Raw genomic sequence first — 21,586 nt, forward strand, 5'->3', positions numbered from 1 at the left:
TGCTTGCAGTCTCTGTATTTGACTTTTATCAAGCTGGGTGTAACAATCCAAAGACCAAAACCATAAACCACAATCTAGATAACACTGGGTCTAAATGCAATAATAAACTTAGACAACATGAACAAAACTGACACTAAAATATAATATAGAAACTCTTAGATGGAGAAATGTATTATAATGGGGCCCTTTCCATATCATACAAGTTGTAGGCACATTGCAGAAAACATAGGGCTGTTTTTGTTTTTTAAATTTTGATAATGTCAGGATGACACACACACACACACACACACACACACACACACACACACACACACACACAGACACACAGACACACACGCACACACAGACACACACACACACACACAATGACACTGTGTTTTATTGCAGGATCATTTTAAAGCTCTAAAATATGTTTGTTTTTTGTTTTTTTTATTAACAAATTCATTTTATCTGGCTAATAAGAATGAATATAAACTAGATAAACACTGGCTTATTTGGAGTTTGAGGTTTTTAAAATCAGTTTTGTCTCACCTGAGTGATATCAGAATTTCCATTTGTGCTTGGTCTAAACTGCCCCTATATATGTTTCACATTATTTTTAAGCACCCAGACAAGTTGATTAAAGAGTTTGGCTTTTAATTAAAATTAAAATTCACATTTTAAATTATAAATACAGATCAATACAATACATATTGATCAGTCCATTAGTGACATCAAGTTATTGGCCTTTTAAATGCTGGTGATGTGGATATATAACAAAATACTTTTATAATACATTAAACATTTTGTTAAATTTTATTTAAAAAAATAAACAACCTAGAGCTGTATAGGAAAGAAAAAAAAATTAAAATCATATTATGCATTTGCAAAACTAATTTAAACAGAATTAAAATATCAATTGCTTCAAATTTACTCTTTTTCAGTTTAGTCCAGTTTCAGCAACACGTCAGCCTCAGGTGTTAATTATAATAATAGCAGTAAATACCACCATTACCTGACAATACCAACAAATAGCACCCATTACATAACAAAGAAACCTCCAAACTAATACTAAAAATAATAAAAAACTAAACTAAAATGAAAGAAGCAAATCCGCAGAAGCAAAAGATTTAAATTTATATTTACTTTATTTAAATGGGACAATGCACATTAATTTACATGAGCGCTCAGGTTTATGATGTAAATGTGCCAGAGTAGTCATGCAGGCTCATTTTAATCTCCAAGCCAAATATGCAAAGGCATCTACAGTCATGTAGATGTCAAAGTGTATATAGATATATACCAGCTGTAAATAACTCATGTTCAATTCTAATGTGCAATATTTTGATGTCCAGTCTCATTATTTACTTCCTTCAAAACTACGTATGGTGATATATTATTTATGCATTTGTAGGCATGGCCCTGTGTGTATGTATATATATATATATATATATATATATATATATATATATATATATATATATATATATATATATATATATATATATATATATATATATGCATATTTTAATTTTATGCACCCTGAGAGAGTGTAGCTATAATTTTGTGCTTGCATAATTAATAATAATGAATTTAATCAATAGAAACTCTTAAATCTCTAAATATGTTGAACAATTATATTAAATTGTAATAAAATCTATAAAACTATTAAAAAAAAATAAAACTACAATAACTCAGTGATTAAACACCAATCAAATGTATTTACTCTTTGACAGGAAACTCATAAATTTCTCTGACGTGACAGGTCGTGTTTTTATTGGACTCTTCCGACAAGGTTGGGGTTAAGACCTTTCAAGTTTCCGTAAATGAAATATGATATCCTGGCACTGGTTGTCAAAATAAAACACATAATAGTTACTTGAATGTATCTTCTTTTATTCTCTGTCTCTACTTCCGGTTAAATTATTTTTAATAAGTGACAGCTTGATGGCGTCGTGGGGTCAGCAGCGAGCGGAGCTACCGTTAACCAGGGTGTAAAGTACAGCTAAAAGAGCGCCTCTGATTAAGTTAGCCTTTTAACCACTGCACAGACAAGGAGCTACTTAGTCAGACGAGCCGCCGTTTTGTCGTCTTGTGGTCGAAAAGCTTCAGCTGGCTCCTCTGACAGTCGTCAGGCCTCGTCGTCGTCGTGGTCCGGCAGCACTCGAGTGAAGTTGGGAGCGGACTGCCAAACTTCTGCTTCCTCCAGCGGCTCTCCGCGGGGCCCGGGGCTCCTGTCACCGGCCCTGTGGATGAGGAAGTGACTACACATCTAATTAGCGCCCAGGTACGATACTAAAGAAGTATTGGATCCATTTGAAGGGTTTATTTATTCCTTTAAGGGCTGTTTGTTTTTATTATAGTCGTGCAGCGCAGGTGAACGCTGATTAGCTGTGCGGTTGGCTGTTAGCATTAGCTCAGCTTGACAACTTCCCTGGCCTGACAGCTAGTTGCACACGTCTAGCTTAGCTTCACATATCGGCTCTCTGATTAGATAACAAACAGTATTTTGGGCGTAAGTGTCAAAAGTGTCTTATAATTATTCATCAAAGCGGCTGTAAATGCTAAAAATATGCTAGCATCAGTTGCTATGTTGCTACTCGGCTAACGCTAGCAGGAGAATCTAAAGCGAGCTAATTATCTACCAAAGGAGGCCATAATTGTGCTGTTGATATCAACTTTGTTGTGAGCACTGAGCAAGAGTCGGCACAGAAGATGATGCTCATCAGGAGGATGATGTATGTAAGGGTAAAAGAGAGAAGAAAAAACGCTAAGCTAAAGCTAGCACCAATGCTGCAGCTCTCTCATCAATCAGTGATGATCACAGACTATCATCACCAATTTCCAATCAACTCCTCGTCAGCAGAGGCCATCTTGACTTAAATTTCCACTCTTTTGCAATAACAATAAGATGAGGGCTAATTATGTTTGTACAGATTAAATTCTGGAGGTTATGTTCAATAATATTAATTGATAACTGAACAATAAACTACTTTTATTCCACACTCAAGCGTATGCTGCAACCTTTATAGCGCCTTTATTGGACACTCATAGCTACAGTCATTGCATATTTCACTATACATGGCAATGCAATAGTATAATATACAGTTTAGTGACAAATTCAAAAGCTAAATGCTTGACCTCCTATAGTGTGGGTATCCGGAGCCCAGTTAAACATAATCAGTGATCAGTAGAAAGGTATGGTCTGGAAACTGACTCATCTGAATGGAACCACATTAACCAATATTTTCACATTAAATTGGCAATAAAATATCCACCAGTGTGGGTAGTTTAAATGTGAAGAAAAGGGCTCTTAAAGTAGGGTCAGCATTTACTCCACTACACTTGTATTAAAGATTTTGTCGCTGCTGTTTTCTCATGTGATTTTTTTTTTTTTTTTTTCCCCTTATAAAATCACAAATATACTATTTATCTTTGTAGGGAACACAGCAATTTAAGGGCTCCCATTCCAGAAGTGAGTTCCTTGTTCATTCTCTCTATTGATGTTTCAGAAAATCCTTATATAAAGAGTTTTAATCCTCAGACCAAACCAACCAGCTATGAGGTGAATCATGGCCATTAAAAAGATTTGATTTGGATCAAAAAAAGAAGGCAAAGGTACGAGGCTGTGTACAGGAACTGCTCATCCCCATAATGCGCTGCAAATCCTAGATTTCACAGTGAATGAATTCCAGCCTCCTTCAATGTAATCCTTTGGGTTGTTTTAGTGTTGCGTAATAACAGTTTTGACTATATGTTGTAATTCATGGTGTGTGTGTAGTAAAGTTTAGCCTCGCTGCAATCATTGCTCGCTTGTTTTTCTGAAGTTTTGTGCTGATGTTCCTACATTTAAAGAATTTCAACAGTAACAGCGACCTCCACCGATTGGAGGCATTGCTGTTTCAGTTCAGGATTGTGGGTAGAGTAGTTCTTGTAAGCAGTGTCATAAGTAAAACAGGTTTTTGTTAAACCAGGGTTGTATGTAAATAATATTTAGTAAGCCTGCTTAAGGTGTTTAGATTATGGCTGATATTCAGAATACGTGTGGGATTTTTACTTAAGCAACCTCACAGTTGAGCTCGATATTCTTATGGTTTAAGTCTGTAGTGTGCAGAATAATCAGACACAAAAAGAATAATTGTTTTTACTTGCATTGGCAGTGTGTTTGGGATTATTGTCATGCTGAAAAAACAAGGCGTTGGCAATTAGATGTGTTCCAGATGGTATTGCATGGTGGATTGCATGGTACTTTTTCTGTGTTCATTATTCATTGATTTTAATCTCTGACACCACTGGCTGAAATACAAAAACAGATGATGTTTTGTGACAGGCTTCTACTAAGAAATTGGTTCTTTACTCAAGGCCACTTTAAAAAATGACAGTGTGGCTTCTTGGAAGCAAAATGTAAAGAAACAAGAGCTGACTCAAGACTTTTGCACAGCACTGTATATTGATATCAAGTACCGGGTTTGGGTTTCAGTGTTAATTTAATCATATGTGCTCCTCACTGTGAGGAAGATACTGAGAATCTTTTTTGCTGATCAAAACGTTGCGTTTGACTCAAACATTATTTTACTTATTTTAAGAAATGTGGTGAATACATCCAAGAATATAAACTTATTGAAGTTTATTAGTGAAAAAGACAGATGATTGGCCAGCACAAGTAAAATGAATCAAATGTGTCTGAATTCCTCACCCTAGTTTATTTGCACTATTCTTCTTTCAACTCGCTGGGAGCACTCCTGACTCACACATGCACTTTGTGTGGGGCGTGAAGTGAAGAAATATTGATGACGACATGTTATGTTACCATAAAAATGCAATAAATGCTTCCTAACAAGTTTTACACCTTACACATACCGAGAGTGAGAATGAGAAGCTGACAGGGAAGCTCACAGTTAAGTCAAAAACTTCTGCAAACATACAGAGAAAAGCTGCTGGTGTAGCAGTACTCAAACCCCTGACCCTCGTTGCTGCTGGTGTCCTCCAGGCTATGTTGGAGCAACTGCTGCTGATATGTAACATAGTAGACATAGAACAGCATAGATGATTTGTATCTGATCCAAATGCTGGATTGGTGCATCGGGAAATAGAACTATCATGTAGACATAACACTCTTAAAATATGTATAAAGCCTCCAGATGCTTGTTTTGACATTGAAAAAAATAAATAAAGGCGAGTTACAATAAATTTGCATTTTTCAGACAATTTCAGTTAACAGAAATGTTTTTATTCACACACTATGTGTAATGATCCCTTTTAACTGCATGTAAGGATTTATGATGATGTTTTTGTGTTTCAGGAGAAAGGAATCCCTTTGATGGGAGAATCCTCTTTCCTGGCCTCCTGGGTCAATCGCCGTGCCATTAAGATGGGTAGGTACATGCTGTGAGACAGTGTTACTCATTGGCAGCGAGTCAGCTTCATCTTTTGACAGACCTATAATTTGAGGAATGGTTTTTTTTTTTTTTTTTTTTCCCCGAACAATGGCTCTTTGACATCTTTGCCTGACAATAAGTCCCTTGTGTTGTGCGGCTAAGTGGAAGCGGCTTATCTGAAGAGATAAATGCAAACAAGGCAACTTCATTTTTTGTGTTCATACCGCAAGACAGGTTTTTAGAGGAGTCTTTAGCAAGTTGAGTTTTTCAATGATAAAACCTGTTGAATAAGCAGAAGTCGTGCTGTCTCGCAGATGAGCAGGAGGCGCTGAACTCCATCATGCAGGACTTGGCCGAACTGCACCGCTCCAGCCGTCCTGCCGCGTTCCTGTCAGACCTGTGCAAACCCAAAGCCTCGTCGCCCAAGAACCAGGTAACCCAAGTGAAAGCACAAAGGCTCAGCCTGGCTCATCTTTGCTCTGGCTGTCTTTAACTCTGTGCTCTGTCTCCAACAGAATGATGTGAGAGTGAAGTTCGAGTTCAAAGGGGAGAAGAGGTGAGGTTTCCACTGCTGTGTTTCTCCCTCCAGTGCTGTCAGTGCAGACCAGCAGCAGTGCCCGTCTCTGACCGCTCACCTGTCTTCTTCTCTGCAGGATTTTGCAGTTCCCTCGACCTATCAAGCTGGAGGACCTGAGGTCGAAAGCTAAAGTGGCTTTTGGTCAGACAATGGACCTCCACTACACAAACAATGAGGTACGAAACTTGAAATGTAATTTTCCTCTGCTTCCTGTAGTAAATGGACTGGTTCTTATATAGCGCCTTTCTACTCTACCTAAGCGCTCAAAGCACTTTATACAACATGCCTCAGTCACCCATTCACAGCCACTCATACAGGGACTTTTTTCTATGCTGAAGTGCTTCCTATCTAACATTCACACACAGTCATGGATGCATTAGAGCAGCGGTCCCAACCCCCCCGGGCACTGCGCTGTGAGTCGTTTGGTACTGGGGCGCGAGAGTTGAGGTTCGGGTTTTCAGGGTTTTTATTGTTAACTCAGTTTCCCTGGGTCTTTTCCCGTGTTGTAGTTGTGTCTTATTTAAAAAGAAATATTTACGTGTTAGCATAGCGACCACAGAGCATGAAGGGGCAGAGAGGAGGATGTTACTCTCAATGTTGTTGGCGCATTTCAGGAGGACGCTGCTAATAAAGTTACACAATTACACAGTGAATTCGCGTTTATTATTATATTCACCAAAGACCACAGTTTTTGTCTTGGTTGTATCATTTTATTTTGTTGTATTTATCTGCGACACCTTAAATGTCGGTCCATGAAAACATTGTCTGACATTAAACCGGTCCGTGTCCAAAAAAGGTTGGGGACCGCTGCATTAGAGAGCAACTTGGGGTCCAGTAGCTTACCCAAGCATGCAGACTGCATTGTACCACCAACCGTCCGATTAGTAGATGACCTGCTCCATCTCCTGAGCTACAGCCAGCCCCACCTTTAGGGCAGCCTTCTAAGCAAGAAACGTTCTCCAGCTCCACACAGACTGGATCCCTTTCATGTGGAGGCTCTGTAGCTGTGCTATGATCCCCCTCCTGCCATCCTAAACCTGTCCCTTCAACTGCCCTCGGTGCCCCTCTGTGATGTTGTTCTTCCCTCTGTGCAGTTTTTAAGAACACCCAGTGTGTTTCAGAGGCAGTGTGTCTCACTCTTTGCAGACTGACACAACTTTTCTGCTGTTTTCTTTGGTTATTTTGGAGCAAAGATCCACCTCTGGGTCTGGTGGTGGATCATTGTGATTCATCAGCCAGATGTTTAAATGTTGCTGAATCGCTAGTCTGCAACAGAAATACTAGTAGGTTAAATGAATATTTAAATAATGTACACGACCAGCTACCTGTTGGCTCTAAGATGCCTGTTGGCAGGGGCGAGTGGGATCGTGGTCTGTGGTCTGTTTCAAGAAAGCAGACCACAGTTGTGCTACCAGTGCCATCCTGCCGGCTTTGATGTAGAAAATGAGCGATTGTACGAAAGCTGCATTAGGGGAATAAAAACAGAACTGAGTGAATGTGTGAGCGTGTGACCACATCCTGCACAGGCGTGTGGATGTTAACCTGCTGCTGCTCCACAAGGTTAGGCACGTTCTGCAAACTAACATGACACTGTTAACCACAGAGCTGTGCATGACAGCAACCTGTAACTCTGTTTTACCTACCACAGAACAGGCCCACCAGAGCTTAGCTTTACAGGTTTGCATGCTTTAGCTTTTTCTTCCTATACACAATAGATAAATAATGACTCACAACTGAATTGAAAATCATGAAGTGTTTGAAATGGTGCAGTCACAGTTCTACGCGTCCCAGGAACTTATACAGAAAGGCACAAAGTGAAACATCACTTTCTAATAGCACCAGTGGAGCAGTGTTCTTGAGAAAATGATGGCACTTCCTGTTGCATCTAGTGGAATGCATGAAACCCCATGATGGTACAGCATGACAGACACTGGAGTGTAGGAAGTGCTGTGAACAGCTGATTGGATCAATGAAGCACCTGTGTGTGGATTATGTTTTTGTTGTTGTGCGCTTTGATTTCCACAAGTGGTCAAAAAGAATCACACAATTTTTAAAAGGTTATGTATTCAAGTCATTCTATTTCCTTTGGGTTTTTTTTTTTTTTTCTTCTTTTTTTTTTTTCTCCTCTTGCAGTTGGTGATTCCATTGACAACTCAGGACGACCTGGACAAAGCTGTAGAGCTGCTGGATCGCAGTGTTCACATGAAGAGTCTGAAGATTCTCCTCGTGCTGCAGGTCTCCTCTGAGGTGGGTTATACTACACTGACTTTAATGGTAGTTTCTGCCGGCTTTGTTTTTCTGTGCTGTAACCCCTCGACAGTTTTTACCCCTCAGCTGTAAAAGGCTGATTGGGGTGTTTTTATAGCAATGTTTTTAATCTTTATGTTATAGCAGTGTTACCATAGGATTAGCTGGAAAACAAAGGAGTTGTTAAACTTGTCCAGAATTTCTTTTTAATGTTATTTTGTGTTGTGTATGCAGAACTCGTCATCCAACATGGACCTCCTGCCGTCCCACGAGGAGCTGGACAACACGGGGTTCCGGGTCACAGACAAGAAGAGCATGCTGGCGTTGATAGGTAAATGTTTGCTAAACAGTGATGCAGACTCAAAGCTTGCAGGGACGGGTGCTAGTGACCACCACAGTGTGGTAGTAGGTAAGCGGTGAACATGCTCCTGGCCCAGTACTGCAACAACAGTAGTAATGGCAAGTGAATAATTACTTGAACAAGTTAAGTTTTTATTTTCATCCAGTTTTAAGTAAAATTTGAAAAGGCTAACCATTCAATGATTTGGATCATTTCAAGTTAAAATACAAATAAAAAATAAAGTCATAAACAGTTCAAAAGTTAAAAATAAATTTTGCATAATGTGGTATTAGCACTAAAATAAATATTCGATATTTGATGAATAAGCTATTGTAGGAAAAGTCGTGGCGATGAGATGATCGATTTATTTATTTTTTAATTTTGGAATTTTAAATTGACTGTCTCAGTGGTTCCAGTGTTAAGAAAAATATATGAATGCATGAAACTCTGAATCTTTTGTGCGAAAATAAGAGTCACCTAGGTAGGGCTGCACAATTAATCGTTAGAAAATCGCAATCTCAATTCATACTTATGTGCGATCTCATTTCCAAATGACAACGATTTTTAAAAAAAGAAAGGAAAAAAAAAAGATGACGATTGTACCGCATTTTGATCCGGGACATAATCTGCATGAAAACAAGCGCTCACTCTTCCTGCTCAATAAATGACAAGGGCGGAGCCTTATACCACGTGATACAGAGCCAGCTGGCAGGGAAAAAACAACGGAGAGCACGTGAGAGAAACTGTCTGAGGGGAGAAAACACAATGAGCGCAGAGGAAAAGCTCGCTGATGGCGGTGAGAATGACAACCGCACTGTAACATTAATTCCAAGAAAAGGTTCTCATTCCTCCGTGTGGAAGTTTTTTTTGGTTTAAAAGAAGACGATGAGAGGCAAAAAGATATCATTTGCAAGCTGTGTTTTGCCATCGTAGCAGCACCGCAAGCTAACACTACGAATTTGTATAACCACCTTAAACGTCACCATAAAGTGCAATATGACGAAGCTGTAAAGGCCAAGAAAGTGACAGGACAAATCCGTCCCGGTCAACCACCCAAGCATCAATAACGGGAACCTTATACAGCGCTTCCCCATACCCGTCGAACTCCCGCAAGCACAAAGAAATTACGGAGGCTATCACTTACCCCTCTCATCACCTTACACACGGAAAGAATACTGTTCAAAATGTTATTGTTAAAAGTATTTTAAGGTTTTGTGCGTAAGAGTAGACAAGTGAGACATTTATGTGCAGTTAATAAGTGCAATAAATATTTATATTGGAAAAGAAAATCGTGAGAGAATCGTGATCTCAATTCTAAGCAAAAAAATCGTGATTCTCATTTTATGCAAAATCGTGCAGCCCTACACCTAGGTTAACTGTGACTGTGGCGCACACAGGACAATTTTCTCACTCTCTTTGACCGCCGTCCTGTCAGGTTCCCACTCAACAGACCGCAGCTCTCCTCCTCCAGGATACATTCCCGACGCTCTGCAGCAGGTGGCGAGGAACGGCTCCTTCACCAGCATCAACAGCGAGGGGGAGTTCATTCCTGAGAGCATGGACCAGGTACTGATGCTCAGTAGAGTCCACTTTAGTGTTTTCTACATGAAAAGGAGCTGCTCTAATGTAACAAAGCGGACTGCAAATCTAGTATTTAAATGTAAACTCTTGGACATTTTAAATGTAAAATTAATTTCCACCAGCTGCTTTATCATAAAGCCAATATTTTAAGAGTTTTTTTTTTTTTTTTTGTAAGTTGCCACGCTGGACTTTACAGTAGCCATTAAAGCAGAACCTTCTGGCCTTTTAGTATTTTATTAAAGTTGATCTTTTCTTCCTCTTCTCCCTGCTGTGACTACTGAGTTTTGTGGTGTACCTGCCACTGTGGAGGACAGGTTAAGTCCCTGATATACTCCCAAACGGACCTGGGCGCACACAGCAGGGCAGATGGTGGATGCGTATCTGGGTTCTTTTCATACCACATCGAGTTCTGGGTACATGGACGTGTTTCGCACACGTGCAGTCGGCACACTTGTAGGTGAGGTCGTAGAGGCGTGAATAGCGGAGGTCAGCGTGCTCCCTCGCAGGGACGGGCAGTTTGTGTTACATCACAAACAGCCCTCGTTAAAGTGTCACGTGCTTCAGTGTAAGTGGCATATAACTTGTGACTACTGCAGGTCTGGAGAGATGAGGGAAGGATTTATTTTTCTGTTTTGGAGGTTGTAAAAAGCTTAAATTTAATGTATTTATTATTGAGTTTTCTGAAGTTGCTCTGAGCATCAGTTTGTCAAATTAAATTCACCTGTTAGCTAATGAGATTAAATTTGATTAGTTTTGAGAGGATGTGAGTTTCTCTCTCTCATTTCTCTTGTTTTACTTCAGATGTTGGATCCATTGTCCATGAGCAGTCCGGAGAACTCAGCTTCTGGAAGTTGTCCCTCCTTAGACAGCCCACTGGACAGGTCTGCGTCACAGAATAAAACAGGAAACCACCAAAAACTGCCGTGGAGAAAATCCCTCTGATTTGTTGCTGTTGTCTTTGTGTTGTGCAGTGATTACCCAAAGTCCAGGATGCCCAGGGCTCAGAGCTACCCAGACAACCACCAGGACTTTCCAGGTGAGAGCAGATCTTAGTTCACGGGTGTTAGACTGTTTAAGGGTTTAAAAAAAAAAAAACAACAACAACAACAATCTGATCTACCAGGCAGTGAAGAGTTTAACAGGCTAAAACTTAAACCAGACTAAGAGACAAACCTTTAACCCTCTATAGTTGATGTACTAGCATGTCCAAATCGCACGACTGGTTTTAAGCTCATGTAACAGCAAGATGCAGGTTTTAAATCGTGTTGCTGGACCAAGTAGAACTAGACTTATGATCACTAACCTACACCATGCTTTGCTCGTCACGTTGAGGCCAGGAAGAAATGGTAAAAATGGGATTTTCCAAGGAAAGCGAGCACTCTCAATTTATAGATTGCAGTTAAAAGGCCCAAAACATTCTTATGTCGAGGTCGCCATCTTTGAAAGCTGTTTTGAGGCCATGGCCTGTAAATTTCATCTTTTTGTATCCTCCTCCCTCTGCAGAGTACGATATTCCGGTGTTTGAGAAGTCGGGAAAAGGAGGGACGTATCCTCGCCGGTACGGCATTCCTTTTGGCCTTCAGGATTACAGTGATGGTGGGTTATTTATTTATTCCTACTGATGCCTTAGACAAATTGACTTTAAACAGGGATTTAAAAATGATCACTCTCCTTCATCCTCTGAACAGGGAGGAAGACTTTCCCTCGGGCTCGGCGGACGCAGGTTCACGGTTTCCGCTCTCCAATCAGCTTCAGCTCGACCGAGCAGTCGCCTAGCACAAGCAGTGGCAGCAGCGTCTTCACGCCTGACCTGGAGGAGGCCCCCGGCCCCGCCAGGAGGCCGCGGAGGGGGAGCGACATCGAGCCAAACCCCAATCCGGCCGTGGCTCCGACGCTCTCCGTCATGGACGTCAGTCCACCCAGCCGCTGTGAGTCCTCGCAACACGACACATCCTCAGGATGTTTGTTTTTCTGCGTTTTTAGCAAACCTGATGTGTCTTTGTGCACAGCCCCGCGAGCGCCAACCAACTGGCGGCTGGGGAAGCTTCTGGGTCAGGGAGCTTTCGGGCGGGTCTTCCTGTGTTACGATGCCGATACTGGACGGGAACTGGCAGTTAAACAAGTCCAGTTTGATCCAGAGAGTCCCGAGACCAGCAAGGTACGTACACAGCACCATAGAATATATTAAATACAGTGGTAGGAAAATGGAAAGACAAGGCAAAAAAAAGACCTTAAATAATTCCATGAATCATTGCTTTGGGTGGAAGTGTGGATCTAGATGCTGTGTCAACGCCTTGTTGATTTTTAAAAAGCCAGGGAGGAGAAAAAAAGAAAATCATACAATGTTAATTTGAAAAACAGGGCTGTAAATAAGGATACAACGCAGTAAATTCAAACTAGAGACACTTCGGTCCCAGTTGAGAAAGATCTTTCCAGTCCTCTCGTGTATCTGCTGTTAGAGCCTCTAATTTGTTCTATGTAGAGGTGAAATCGGTTTAAATTTATTCTGCTTGAATATGTGCCCTTCTGTTTCTGCTGCAGGAGGTGAGCGCACTGGAATGTGAAATCCAGCTCCTGAAGAACTTGTGCCATGAGCAGATCGTCCAATATTACGGCTGTCTGCGAGACACGATGGAGCGAACGCTCTCCATCTTTATGGAGTACATGCCTGGAGTGAGTGCACACAAACAGTTTACTTTTTCCAGTTACGTGGGTGTGTGAAGCTAAAAATCTCATGCTCCATGGCATCCATGAGTGTAGATGGATTTCCACTTGAATAAAGTTCCCTTTGTTTGAGTGGAAATGAAAGATGTTTCTCTTTAGAAATGCTAAATTTTAATGTGAGGAACAGCAGGGATATTTCTGATGATTCCTTCCTTTCTGGTGACCCTCAGGGATCCATTAAAGACCAGCTGAAGTCGTACGGAGCGCTCACGGAAAATGTGACGCGCCGCTACACCAGGCAGATCCTGGAGGGGGTTTCCTACCTGCACAGCAACATGATCGTCCACAGGGACATCAAAGGTGAGCTGAGGTTTTCGCTCCCGCTGGGGAAATACTTGGGACCATACGTCGTCTATGAAAAGTAGAGCATGAAACTGTGCAATCGTCCTTCAGGTGCAAACATCCTCAGAGACTCGGTGGGTAACGTGAAGCTGGGAGACTTCGGGGCCAGCAGGCGGCTGCAGACCATCTGTCTGTCAGGAACAGGCATGAAGTCGGTGACCGGTACCCCGTACTGGATGAGCCCAGAGGTGATCAGCGGAGAGGGGTACGGCAGAAAGGCAGACATCTGGTAAGACCACCCACAAAAGTCTTTACTACATTATTCAGTGCAGGATGCATGAAAGTGACGTAAAAAGTCATTTAAGTGGTACCAATTCAGATGAATTTTTACAAACTGACTTTACAAAGTGATGCTTCTGTACCTCAGTCTTGAGCAGACGCAGCAGTGAACTTCCATGTCCCAACAGCTTCCCTCATCAACACTAACATCCATTAGTGTTGCTTCCAGTGTAGGGGTTTTAGTCCCAAAAATCAGGACACCAACCAAAGATGTTTTGGCCAAATATAAAACACACTTTTATTTACTAAAAGGTCAGAAATACCAGGAAAAAGTCAGGTAACACAAACTCTTTTCCTTTAAGTCTTTAGACCAATCCTGCTTATGTGTGCACTTAACCTCCAAAGCCTAATTTGACTGAGGAAAATCTGTGGTTTTCTATTGTGTTGCTTCTGGTATGCATTCTTGATTGAGGCATTGTCGTTACCCTGCCAAGTACGTGGGCGGTCGGTTGGGCTGGCAGTGTGTACACCCAAGTTTGTGAAAATGTAACCTTTAAAGGTGCAGTCAGTTTTGAGGTTATTTAATATAAAGGAATATTCTGCTCATAAATGTACATCAGTGTTTAATTACGTCTTCAGAGAAATTAAAAGGTTTTCATGAACCTAGAATTAAACCATTAAAAGTTCATGGGAACAATACTGGTTTGTGAGACCGGCCACATGCACCGTACACCAAAGGTGGAGGAGAAGAGAACTCGTTGGTCTCCGTCACCAAAGGAAGGAAAACATGAAGGAAAGGGATAATGAGATTGACATCTTAATAAAATGTCCTCCGCTTCCTCTTCATCTTAAGCCTCATCTCCTGATCTGAAGTCAGGGCTCAGATCAGGAGACACTTTATTATTGTCAGCAGATTAGACATGTGACCTTCCTATCTCGGGACAGCTGGCCACAAACCAGCAAAACGGCAGCAGCTGTTAGTTATGCTGACTAATGCTGGACTCAAACATTCCGATTACATGCTCACTTTGTACAAGAGTTTGTTTGCTAAAGGCTCAGTCCAGCAATGTTAGATGCACTTCAAGTATGACTTGAAAGTATTACTAACACCAGCTAACAGAGGCTAATAGTAGCTAACACTGTCAAAAATGGCAGCACTTCCTAACAGAAAAGTTGATGTCTTCAACAAATCACCTCAGTTTTTGTCATGTTACAAAATAACACCGAACTGCTGCAGATCTAACAGATATGACTGGCAAAAAAGAAAAGACATTGAGGGATTTTTGGTAGTTTTTATGGTGGTAACACAATGAGTCCGAAGTGGGTCTTCAGCCTAAATTTAAATAAAATAACAGAACACATTGTGAAGAGAAAGTTGTCATGAATATCTCTCTATACCACTCAGTTTAGATGCACCTAAAGGAGTAGGATGAAGATCACACGTGCTTACCCCTTTTAATACGATTTAATAATTTACAGAGTTCAGTGTTGGTTCTATAGAGCTCCTTCTATCCTGTGTGTGAAATGCTCTGTTTGTTAGAGAATCTGCAAACGAGACCATGTTGGTCACGTATGTAACCAGCGCAAACCTCTGAAGACGCTTCGTTGTAGCCACTAACAGGAAGCTTTGGCCACATGTGGCTTCAAAGATGAAAGACAATGTTGTTGAATGGCTTTTTATAAAATCGTGACTTTAACTGTGGAAAGAAGCAGGTAGGAAAGTAAAGACTGGGTTGCCTTTTAATGTTATTGTGCCACAGAAAGGTGGAAGCTGTAGCTGAGAGCATTTCCTGTGCTGTGAGGCAATGTTATTTGGTCAAAACCAAATAAAGCTAATAAAATGACCCGTCAGTTCTTTCTTGGGCTTAACATTTGTTTCGTCATCTTCAGGAGTGTCGGCTGCACTGTCGTGGAGATGCTGACTCAGCGACCTCCGTGGGCAGAGTTCGAGGCCATGGCGGCCATCTTTAAGATCGCCACGCAGCCCACTAACCCCGTCCTGCCCGCCCACGTGTCGGACCACTGCCGGGAGTTCCTCAAACGGATCTTCGTGGAGACCAAGCAGCGGCCGTCTGCAGAAGAGCTGCTCAGGCACATCTTTGTACATTAACCCCTCCCGCCCCCTCCTCAAATCTTGAACCCCCGCCTGCCTGCCGAACTGCCAAATACGGCCTTATCTGACCCCGCCCCCTCCACCTTTACACTGAGACCACGTTGGACCAGGAAAGACTGGCTGGAAGAAGGTGGGGGCGCTCCTCCTGTCTCTGTTTGTATGAGACTGCCATAAAGGACACAATTTCTTATTTTATTTTTCTCCGCAAGTTGCACCTTAACGTCTCCAATGCGGAGGAAGAGGTTGAGCACTTCCTCCTCTCTGAAAAACTGTTTTGTTTTTTAAAATGTTTGTACGGTTTCTCGCTCTGAGCGTTTTGAAGCGGGATGGTGTCGGTGTTGTGGACCTAACAGGAGCTGATGCCTGACTCTGGAGTAAACCCCACCCTGCCCCCTTCTCATCCTCCTCCAATGTCTTGCTGACCCGACCCCAGAATGTAGTCTCCTGCCAAAACCCAGAGTGACGGGCGCGCTGCTATAGACAAACCTGAATCCCAGATCCAGAGAACACTCCCCCGAGAATTTTCCACCCACCTGCCCTCATCCCTCGCCGAAGTCCACTCCGTTTTTCTGAACGAAGTGCAGATGAAATGTTCTGATTCGTCGTCCCCGTCTCTGTGCCTTTTTATGTTTGAGAATGAGTCTCAGCTTTTTGTTCTCACAGTTTTGTTTTGTGTTTTGTTTTGTTTGTTTGTTTTGATTTTTGCCTCCTGGATAAACTGCCTTCACACCAGCTGATCCCAGTTCAGCCGTTTCTGCCTTTCTGCGACGGGGACTCGCTGTGCTGATCATTTCGGTTTGTTCGTTCGCCTGCTGTACCAGCGCCGCCGGCTGGAAACCAAATATCCTCCGTTTAGAAAAGTCGTCGTGCTGGTGTAGAAGTGAAGCGCCGCATCGGTACCTGTGCTCGCTTTCCTCCTGATTCTCTGATCTGATTGGATGCCTCTTCAGCATGGCATATTTGCAGCAGATTCATGAATTTACTGCTGGTAAAGCCACAGAAAGCAACAGGGACGACTCTCATGACCAGACTTGAAAGGTGCAGCGTGCAGGATTGTTGATTCAAAACATTTAAAAACTCAACTAAAACACACTCGTATCCTCTTCAGACCACCATAGCTAATTCTGGAACGTGACTGATTTGGATGTCTAGTTTAAGGAGAGCAAGTCGATAAATGAAACTGAAGTCGTTGGTAAGCGAAAGCTGGCCGGGCAGGGTTTGTTTTAACCTGTAGAGCTTACACCATCCCATGGACAGGTCAGGTCCTCGCAGGGAGACGAGATCGTGTAACTTCACCAGCAGTTCATCTTTTCTGGTGAATACGTCCGTGTCAGAGAGAGGGAAAGAACTAGTTTAAGTGATGACTCAACCCTGTTTTTGCTGTGCTGCAGTGCTTTGTCTTAAAGTCCCCCCCAAAATGCAGCTGGCTTTTCCAGCTTTTTATCAGCTTCCAACTTTCTCATGGCAAGTGTTTCAAACCGTGCAGTATATTCAGGACTAACCTCGTGTTGTGGATGGATTGTGGAAGTTTTTACATTTCTGGTATCTTCTTCCTCAGCATGAACTTCCATGTAGAGCATGGAAGTTCATCTAACATCTCATCTAACATCTAAATTTGGACCTTTTTAAATGTTCAGATCAAGCCAGCCTGAGTATTTTGATAAGACAGAAGCTGCTAATTTGGTGCTTTCATCTGTTCACAGTGAGTCTCTGCCATCAGATCGGAGAAGCAGTGGGGGGAAACTTGAAGATCTCGCTCTGTTGTCCGTTTCATTTCAAACTAAACGTTTTTAGCTGCTCATCATTTAACTGAAGGGTACACGCAGCCTCTCCTGGAGCTCTGCCACTGCAGTCGGTATGTTTGTCGCCGTTTTCAGACACTCGCAGAGCTTCATTCTCGTGTTTATTGCTTGGTACTGCAGTCGCTGTCACCACCGAATCAAATGCATCAAAGCAGACTCGTCACTTTAACCACAAACGCTCCGTTCAGCACGTTTGATTTTAAAGCATTGACTATGCACACGCTGGATAGCAGGTGGCACCTCAGCTTGTGCTGACGACTTCTTCTTCTTCTTCTTCTTCTTTTAATTCACTTTTTGATTAGTAATGGTGACGTTTCTGAGCAGCTCTGCCAGCAGCCAATCAAATAGTTATTTAGGGCTCAAATTATGCCTTAAATATTGGCCATTTGCAGCAGGTGGATTATCAAGCAGTCCATGTAGAAAGCTTCTAAATGCTTAAACAATGATGTGAATTAGAGTCCTGGTGGGAGTTACTGTTGTGCTGCTAAGATTGAAATGTTTCTAGGTTCAAAGACACGATATGCAAACCTTTTATTATCATCAGAGCCGGTTTCTGCAGAGCAGGGGAGGAAGCGTTTCTGGTGCATTCAGCAACATTTGACCAGCAGAGAAAAGTGATGGTGACTCTCTAAAATTAAACTCCTGCTCAGATCCCCACCTTTCGCTCTCCTACACACATCTAAAGCACCTCTCCTGGTCGTCTTTACTGCTCAGTGAGCCATGACCAGGTTTTTTTTACCAAGCTTTTTTGTGGTGGATAGATTATTGGGTCTGTGATAGTAAATAAACTTAGATTTTAGCTTAGAGAGTCACATGTTTGTGTGTTTCTGGCACTTGTTAATGAATTAATATGCAGAAATGATCCAAACATTGTTTGTAGCACTTGGAGGCCTTTGAAGCTTCATTGTCCAGATATTTGATTGTGAAGTTCATATTTTCTGTTATATATGCAAATCCAAAAACTGTCAAATGGTTATCCACTTGTTTTGATTACACCCAATATTAATAAGTGTTCCTAAATTGGGATGTTAAATAGTCTCTCAGTGATGTGGTAACTTGTAGCACGATTACGGGTGGCGACATGTTAGCAAGCTGCGTTCATGACGTATTGTTGCAGAATGCTAATTGGAGCCAAAAATGAACAGCAAACTTCTCAGACGAGCTGTAGCTCAGATTGTTTTGTTTATTAAATAACCACATTTAAAAATGCTCCAACAGCACAAACGGCAGTTGAGATGTTCAGCTTGCAGCTGCCTGTGTGGCCACTCCCCTTTCTTTAAATCTGATTGGTGAAGTTGTAACAAATGCCACCTGCTGTACACATTTTATACCATTAGAGGCCCCCCCCCTTTTTCTTTTTTTGTTGTATCAGGCTGTGAACATGTTTATTTGTGCTGTAAAGGGATTTTTGAAGCAGCCTCAAGTGGCCACTGGAGGAACCGCAGTTTTTGAAACATACCTGAAGGTTGTTGCTTCAGTCTGTAGTCTGGACTAATATCACATTGTTTACTTGGCCTTCTCATTTATACAGTATGATGGCTCTTTAAACACCGTAGCTAAAGAAAAGCTCTAAATAATTACAAATAATCCTTGCTGAAGCTTCAAAGACTCGGATCAGCTTCTTAGGGCCAACCCTAGTAGTATTAAAAAAAACAAACATTATGCACTTCTGATGTCTCGTAGTGACGTTTAGGTGTTACTACAGAGTCGGATTTTCCTGACTGCACCTTTGTAAAAACAGGCAGGGAACAGTCTCTTTGACCTCTGTCGCCCCGACTTCCTGTGAAGTCACTTTCAAGCCTTTCTTGCTCTGTGGAAACTCAGTTTTACACTCACATTATGCATCTTCTCAGTGGTACGTTCCTTTGGCTCTTCAGGCGGCTTACGGCAAGCCATCTGGTACTGATGGAGATCGCCAGCACTGGTCATCATAGATACGCACTACCATTATGCACTATCGGTTCTTCGCTGATGCCCTCCCCCTCCCCCCTTACAGTTCCTGACGCTCGTGCAGCTCGGCTCGGCGACTTTTTCTTTGCACATTTTTAAAGACTGTTTTTCGTTTTGTTTTGTTTGTTGTTGTTGTTGTTGTTGTTGTTGTTGTTTTTTGTTTTTTTTACTTTGTGTATGAGTGCGAGAGAGATGGATGATGATGATGATGATTATGATGGCGGTTCAGTTAACCTTGACATGAATGTAACGTCTCATTCTTGGCCTCGTTCACCACAGTGGATTAACTCTTCGGTACCAGTATTTGTCACCTGTGGAGCGCCAAGATACACCTGTAGTTCTCGTTTAAAGCCACTGCTGCCATTCCTGAATGAATGAGTGAATGAATAAACGCGTGTGAGTGTGTTAATGTGCATTTACTGCAGATGTTGCTCATTGGACACTGCGCCTGAAATGCCTTGAGCATTCTGACTGTAGGGGGTGAGAGCGTTAAAATAAAAAAATAAAAATCATGTACAAATGTATAAAAATGAAATTGTACTACTTTTTTTTCTTTTCTTTTGTCTTTTTTTTTTTTTTTTTTAAAAGGAAGCTTGTATCCCACATGTTTGGTCTGTGTATTGTAAAAGAAGCCATGTTTATAATTCTAATTGGTTTGTGACCAATATGCCTGTTTATATCAGATCTGTATATCAGTGGTACGCATAATTTTTTAATATATTTTTTATTTTTCCTTTTTTTTTCTCTTTTAAATGGGAGATTGTATGCATGGTTGGGTCCTGAGAGACGCAGCGGTGCCGTTGAATGGTTGCTGTTTTTGGGCAAAATTTCTGGAGTATTGCAACAGCTCGGTGTTCATAATTAAAACAATTATGACGATGACAACAATAAAAGATATTTATTTCACATCGCGGGTTTGCTGGAGTTTTTTGTAAGTTGGCATTGCATTTTTACATCTGTTACACTTCTACAGATGTACAGTACTGTGCAAAATTATGATTCCTTTATATGTTAGGACAACGTAAAATAGGAAAAGTTACTTATTGAAATGTGTCAACATACATGTAAATGCAGCATAGAAGGCAAACACAGTTTGTACAATTCTAACGAGCTTGAAAGTCAACATTTGGCGTGACCGCTTTTATTCTTCAGCACAGTCTGAACTCTCTTAGGCAGCTTTCTTGTCATGTCTTTAAGTAGTCTTCAGGAATAGTTCTCCAGGCTTCTTGAAGGACATTCAAAGCTCTTCTTTGGATGTTTCTGCCTTTTGTTCTGTTCTCTGTCAACATGATCTCACACTGCCTCAATAATGCTGAGGTCCAGGCTCTGGGGAGGCCGATCCATGACTGATAGTGTTTTTCTATCTGGGTATGATTTTACTGCATTGGCAGTGTGTTTGGGATCGTTTTTTCCAATTAAGGGCACGCTGCACATCATGAGTTTTCAGGTAGTATTGTTTTAGAATCACTTTAATGGTGTAAGAATGCTTAAAAAAAACATAGATAATGTTTGTATGTTGGTTTATGTCACTGAAGGTTCTCAGTCATCCAGGTCATCGTAGTCTAAGGAGCTTGGAAAGAAAAGCGTCAAGAATCCTTTAAGTTGCTTGAAGGCGTTTCACCTCTCATCCGAGAAGCTTCTTCAGTTCTAGGGTCAAATGGTGGAGAGCCCCAGATTTAAACCCTATGGTAGTGCCCCCCCAAAGAGGGACAATGGACCCTAACTAATCATACAAGCCAAGGTGTGAAAATGGGTGTAGCTCACAATCAGCCAGGGTTTTGGGTGGGCTCATTGTGAAACCTAACCCCACCCTATCATGTGATGTCCTGAGGTCAGAAGGCCCAGGATGTGCATGGGTGTTAAGGTGTCTGGGACGGGATCTCAGAACTGGATTATAGATGGCAGACAGTTGGTGTTGTAAACCACCGCCTCTGTTCAAAGATGGTCGTTCACAGTGGACAGAGATGGCTTCTTTCAGTCGTCTTTCAAACCATCTGTCCTCTCTGTCCAAAATGTGAACATTGGCGTCCTCAAAAGAGTGACCTTTGTCCTTTAGATGCAGATGGATCGCTGAGTCTTGTCCCGTGGAGGTGGCTCTTCTATGCGCTTGTGAAGTGGCTGTTTGGTCTCTCCAATGTAGAGGTCTGGGCATTCCTCGCTGCACTGTACAGCATATACTAGGTTGCTAAGTTTGTGTTTAGGAGTTTTGTCTTTGGGATGAACCAGTTTTTGTCTGAGAGTGCGGCTGGGTCTGATACTATATATACTGGGATGTATACTGGGATGTTGTGCTTGGAGAAGACTCTCCTGAGTTTTTCTGATAAACCGGCAAAA

The 21,586-nt window shown here is 41.8% G+C and overlaps 1 protein-coding gene across 2 annotated transcripts; it reads left to right on the forward strand.

The window, feature by feature from the left end:
• Positions 1-1,928: 1,928 nt before the first annotated feature.
• Positions 1,929-20,160, forward strand: map3k2 (mitogen-activated protein kinase kinase kinase 2). 2 transcript variants are annotated; one of them, XM_039607110.1, is made up of 18 exons: positions 1,929-2,266; positions 3,421-3,454; positions 5,282-5,354; positions 5,672-5,790; positions 5,873-5,913; positions 6,011-6,110; positions 8,068-8,181; positions 8,416-8,512; positions 9,957-10,087; positions 10,904-10,983; positions 11,074-11,138; positions 11,606-11,698; positions 11,791-12,030; positions 12,112-12,260; positions 12,644-12,775; positions 12,997-13,126; positions 13,220-13,397; positions 15,278-20,160. In XM_039607110.1, exons 3-18 carry the CDS (start codon positions 5,300-5,302, stop codon positions 15,495-15,497), a joined length of 1,944 nt encoding a protein of 647 aa, XP_039463044.1. In that variant the 5' UTR covers positions 1,929-2,266; positions 3,421-3,454; positions 5,282-5,299; the 3' UTR covers positions 15,498-20,160. The 2 variants fall into 2 exon arrangements, with proteins under 2 accessions (XP_039463044.1, XP_031591682.1); XM_031735822.2 differs by lacking the exon at positions 3,421-3,454.
• Positions 20,161-21,586: the final 1,426 nt, after the last annotated feature.

This window comes from Oreochromis aureus, linkage group 23, assembly GCF_013358895.1.
Source record: "Oreochromis aureus strain Israel breed Guangdong linkage group 23, ZZ_aureus, whole genome shotgun sequence".
In the NCBI taxonomy this organism is placed as follows: Eukaryota; Metazoa; Chordata; class Actinopteri; order Cichliformes; family Cichlidae; genus Oreochromis; species Oreochromis aureus.

What these genes read in the sequence shown, in the direction of transcription:
- map3k2 (XM_039607110.1), top strand. Translation starts at nt 5,300, where the DNA reads ATGGGAGAATCCTCTTTCCTGGCCTCCTGGGTCAATCGCCGTGCCATT. An exon ending in CCTTCAGGATTACAGTGATG is followed by an intron (nt 11,699 to 11,790) that starts GTGGGTTATTTA and finishes TCCTCTGAACAG; the next exon opens with GGAGGAAGACTTTCCCTCGG. An exon ending in CGTCCACAGGGACATCAAAG is followed by an intron (nt 13,127 to 13,219) that starts GTGAGCTGAGGT and finishes ATCGTCCTTCAG; the next exon opens with GTGCAAACATCCTCAGAGAC.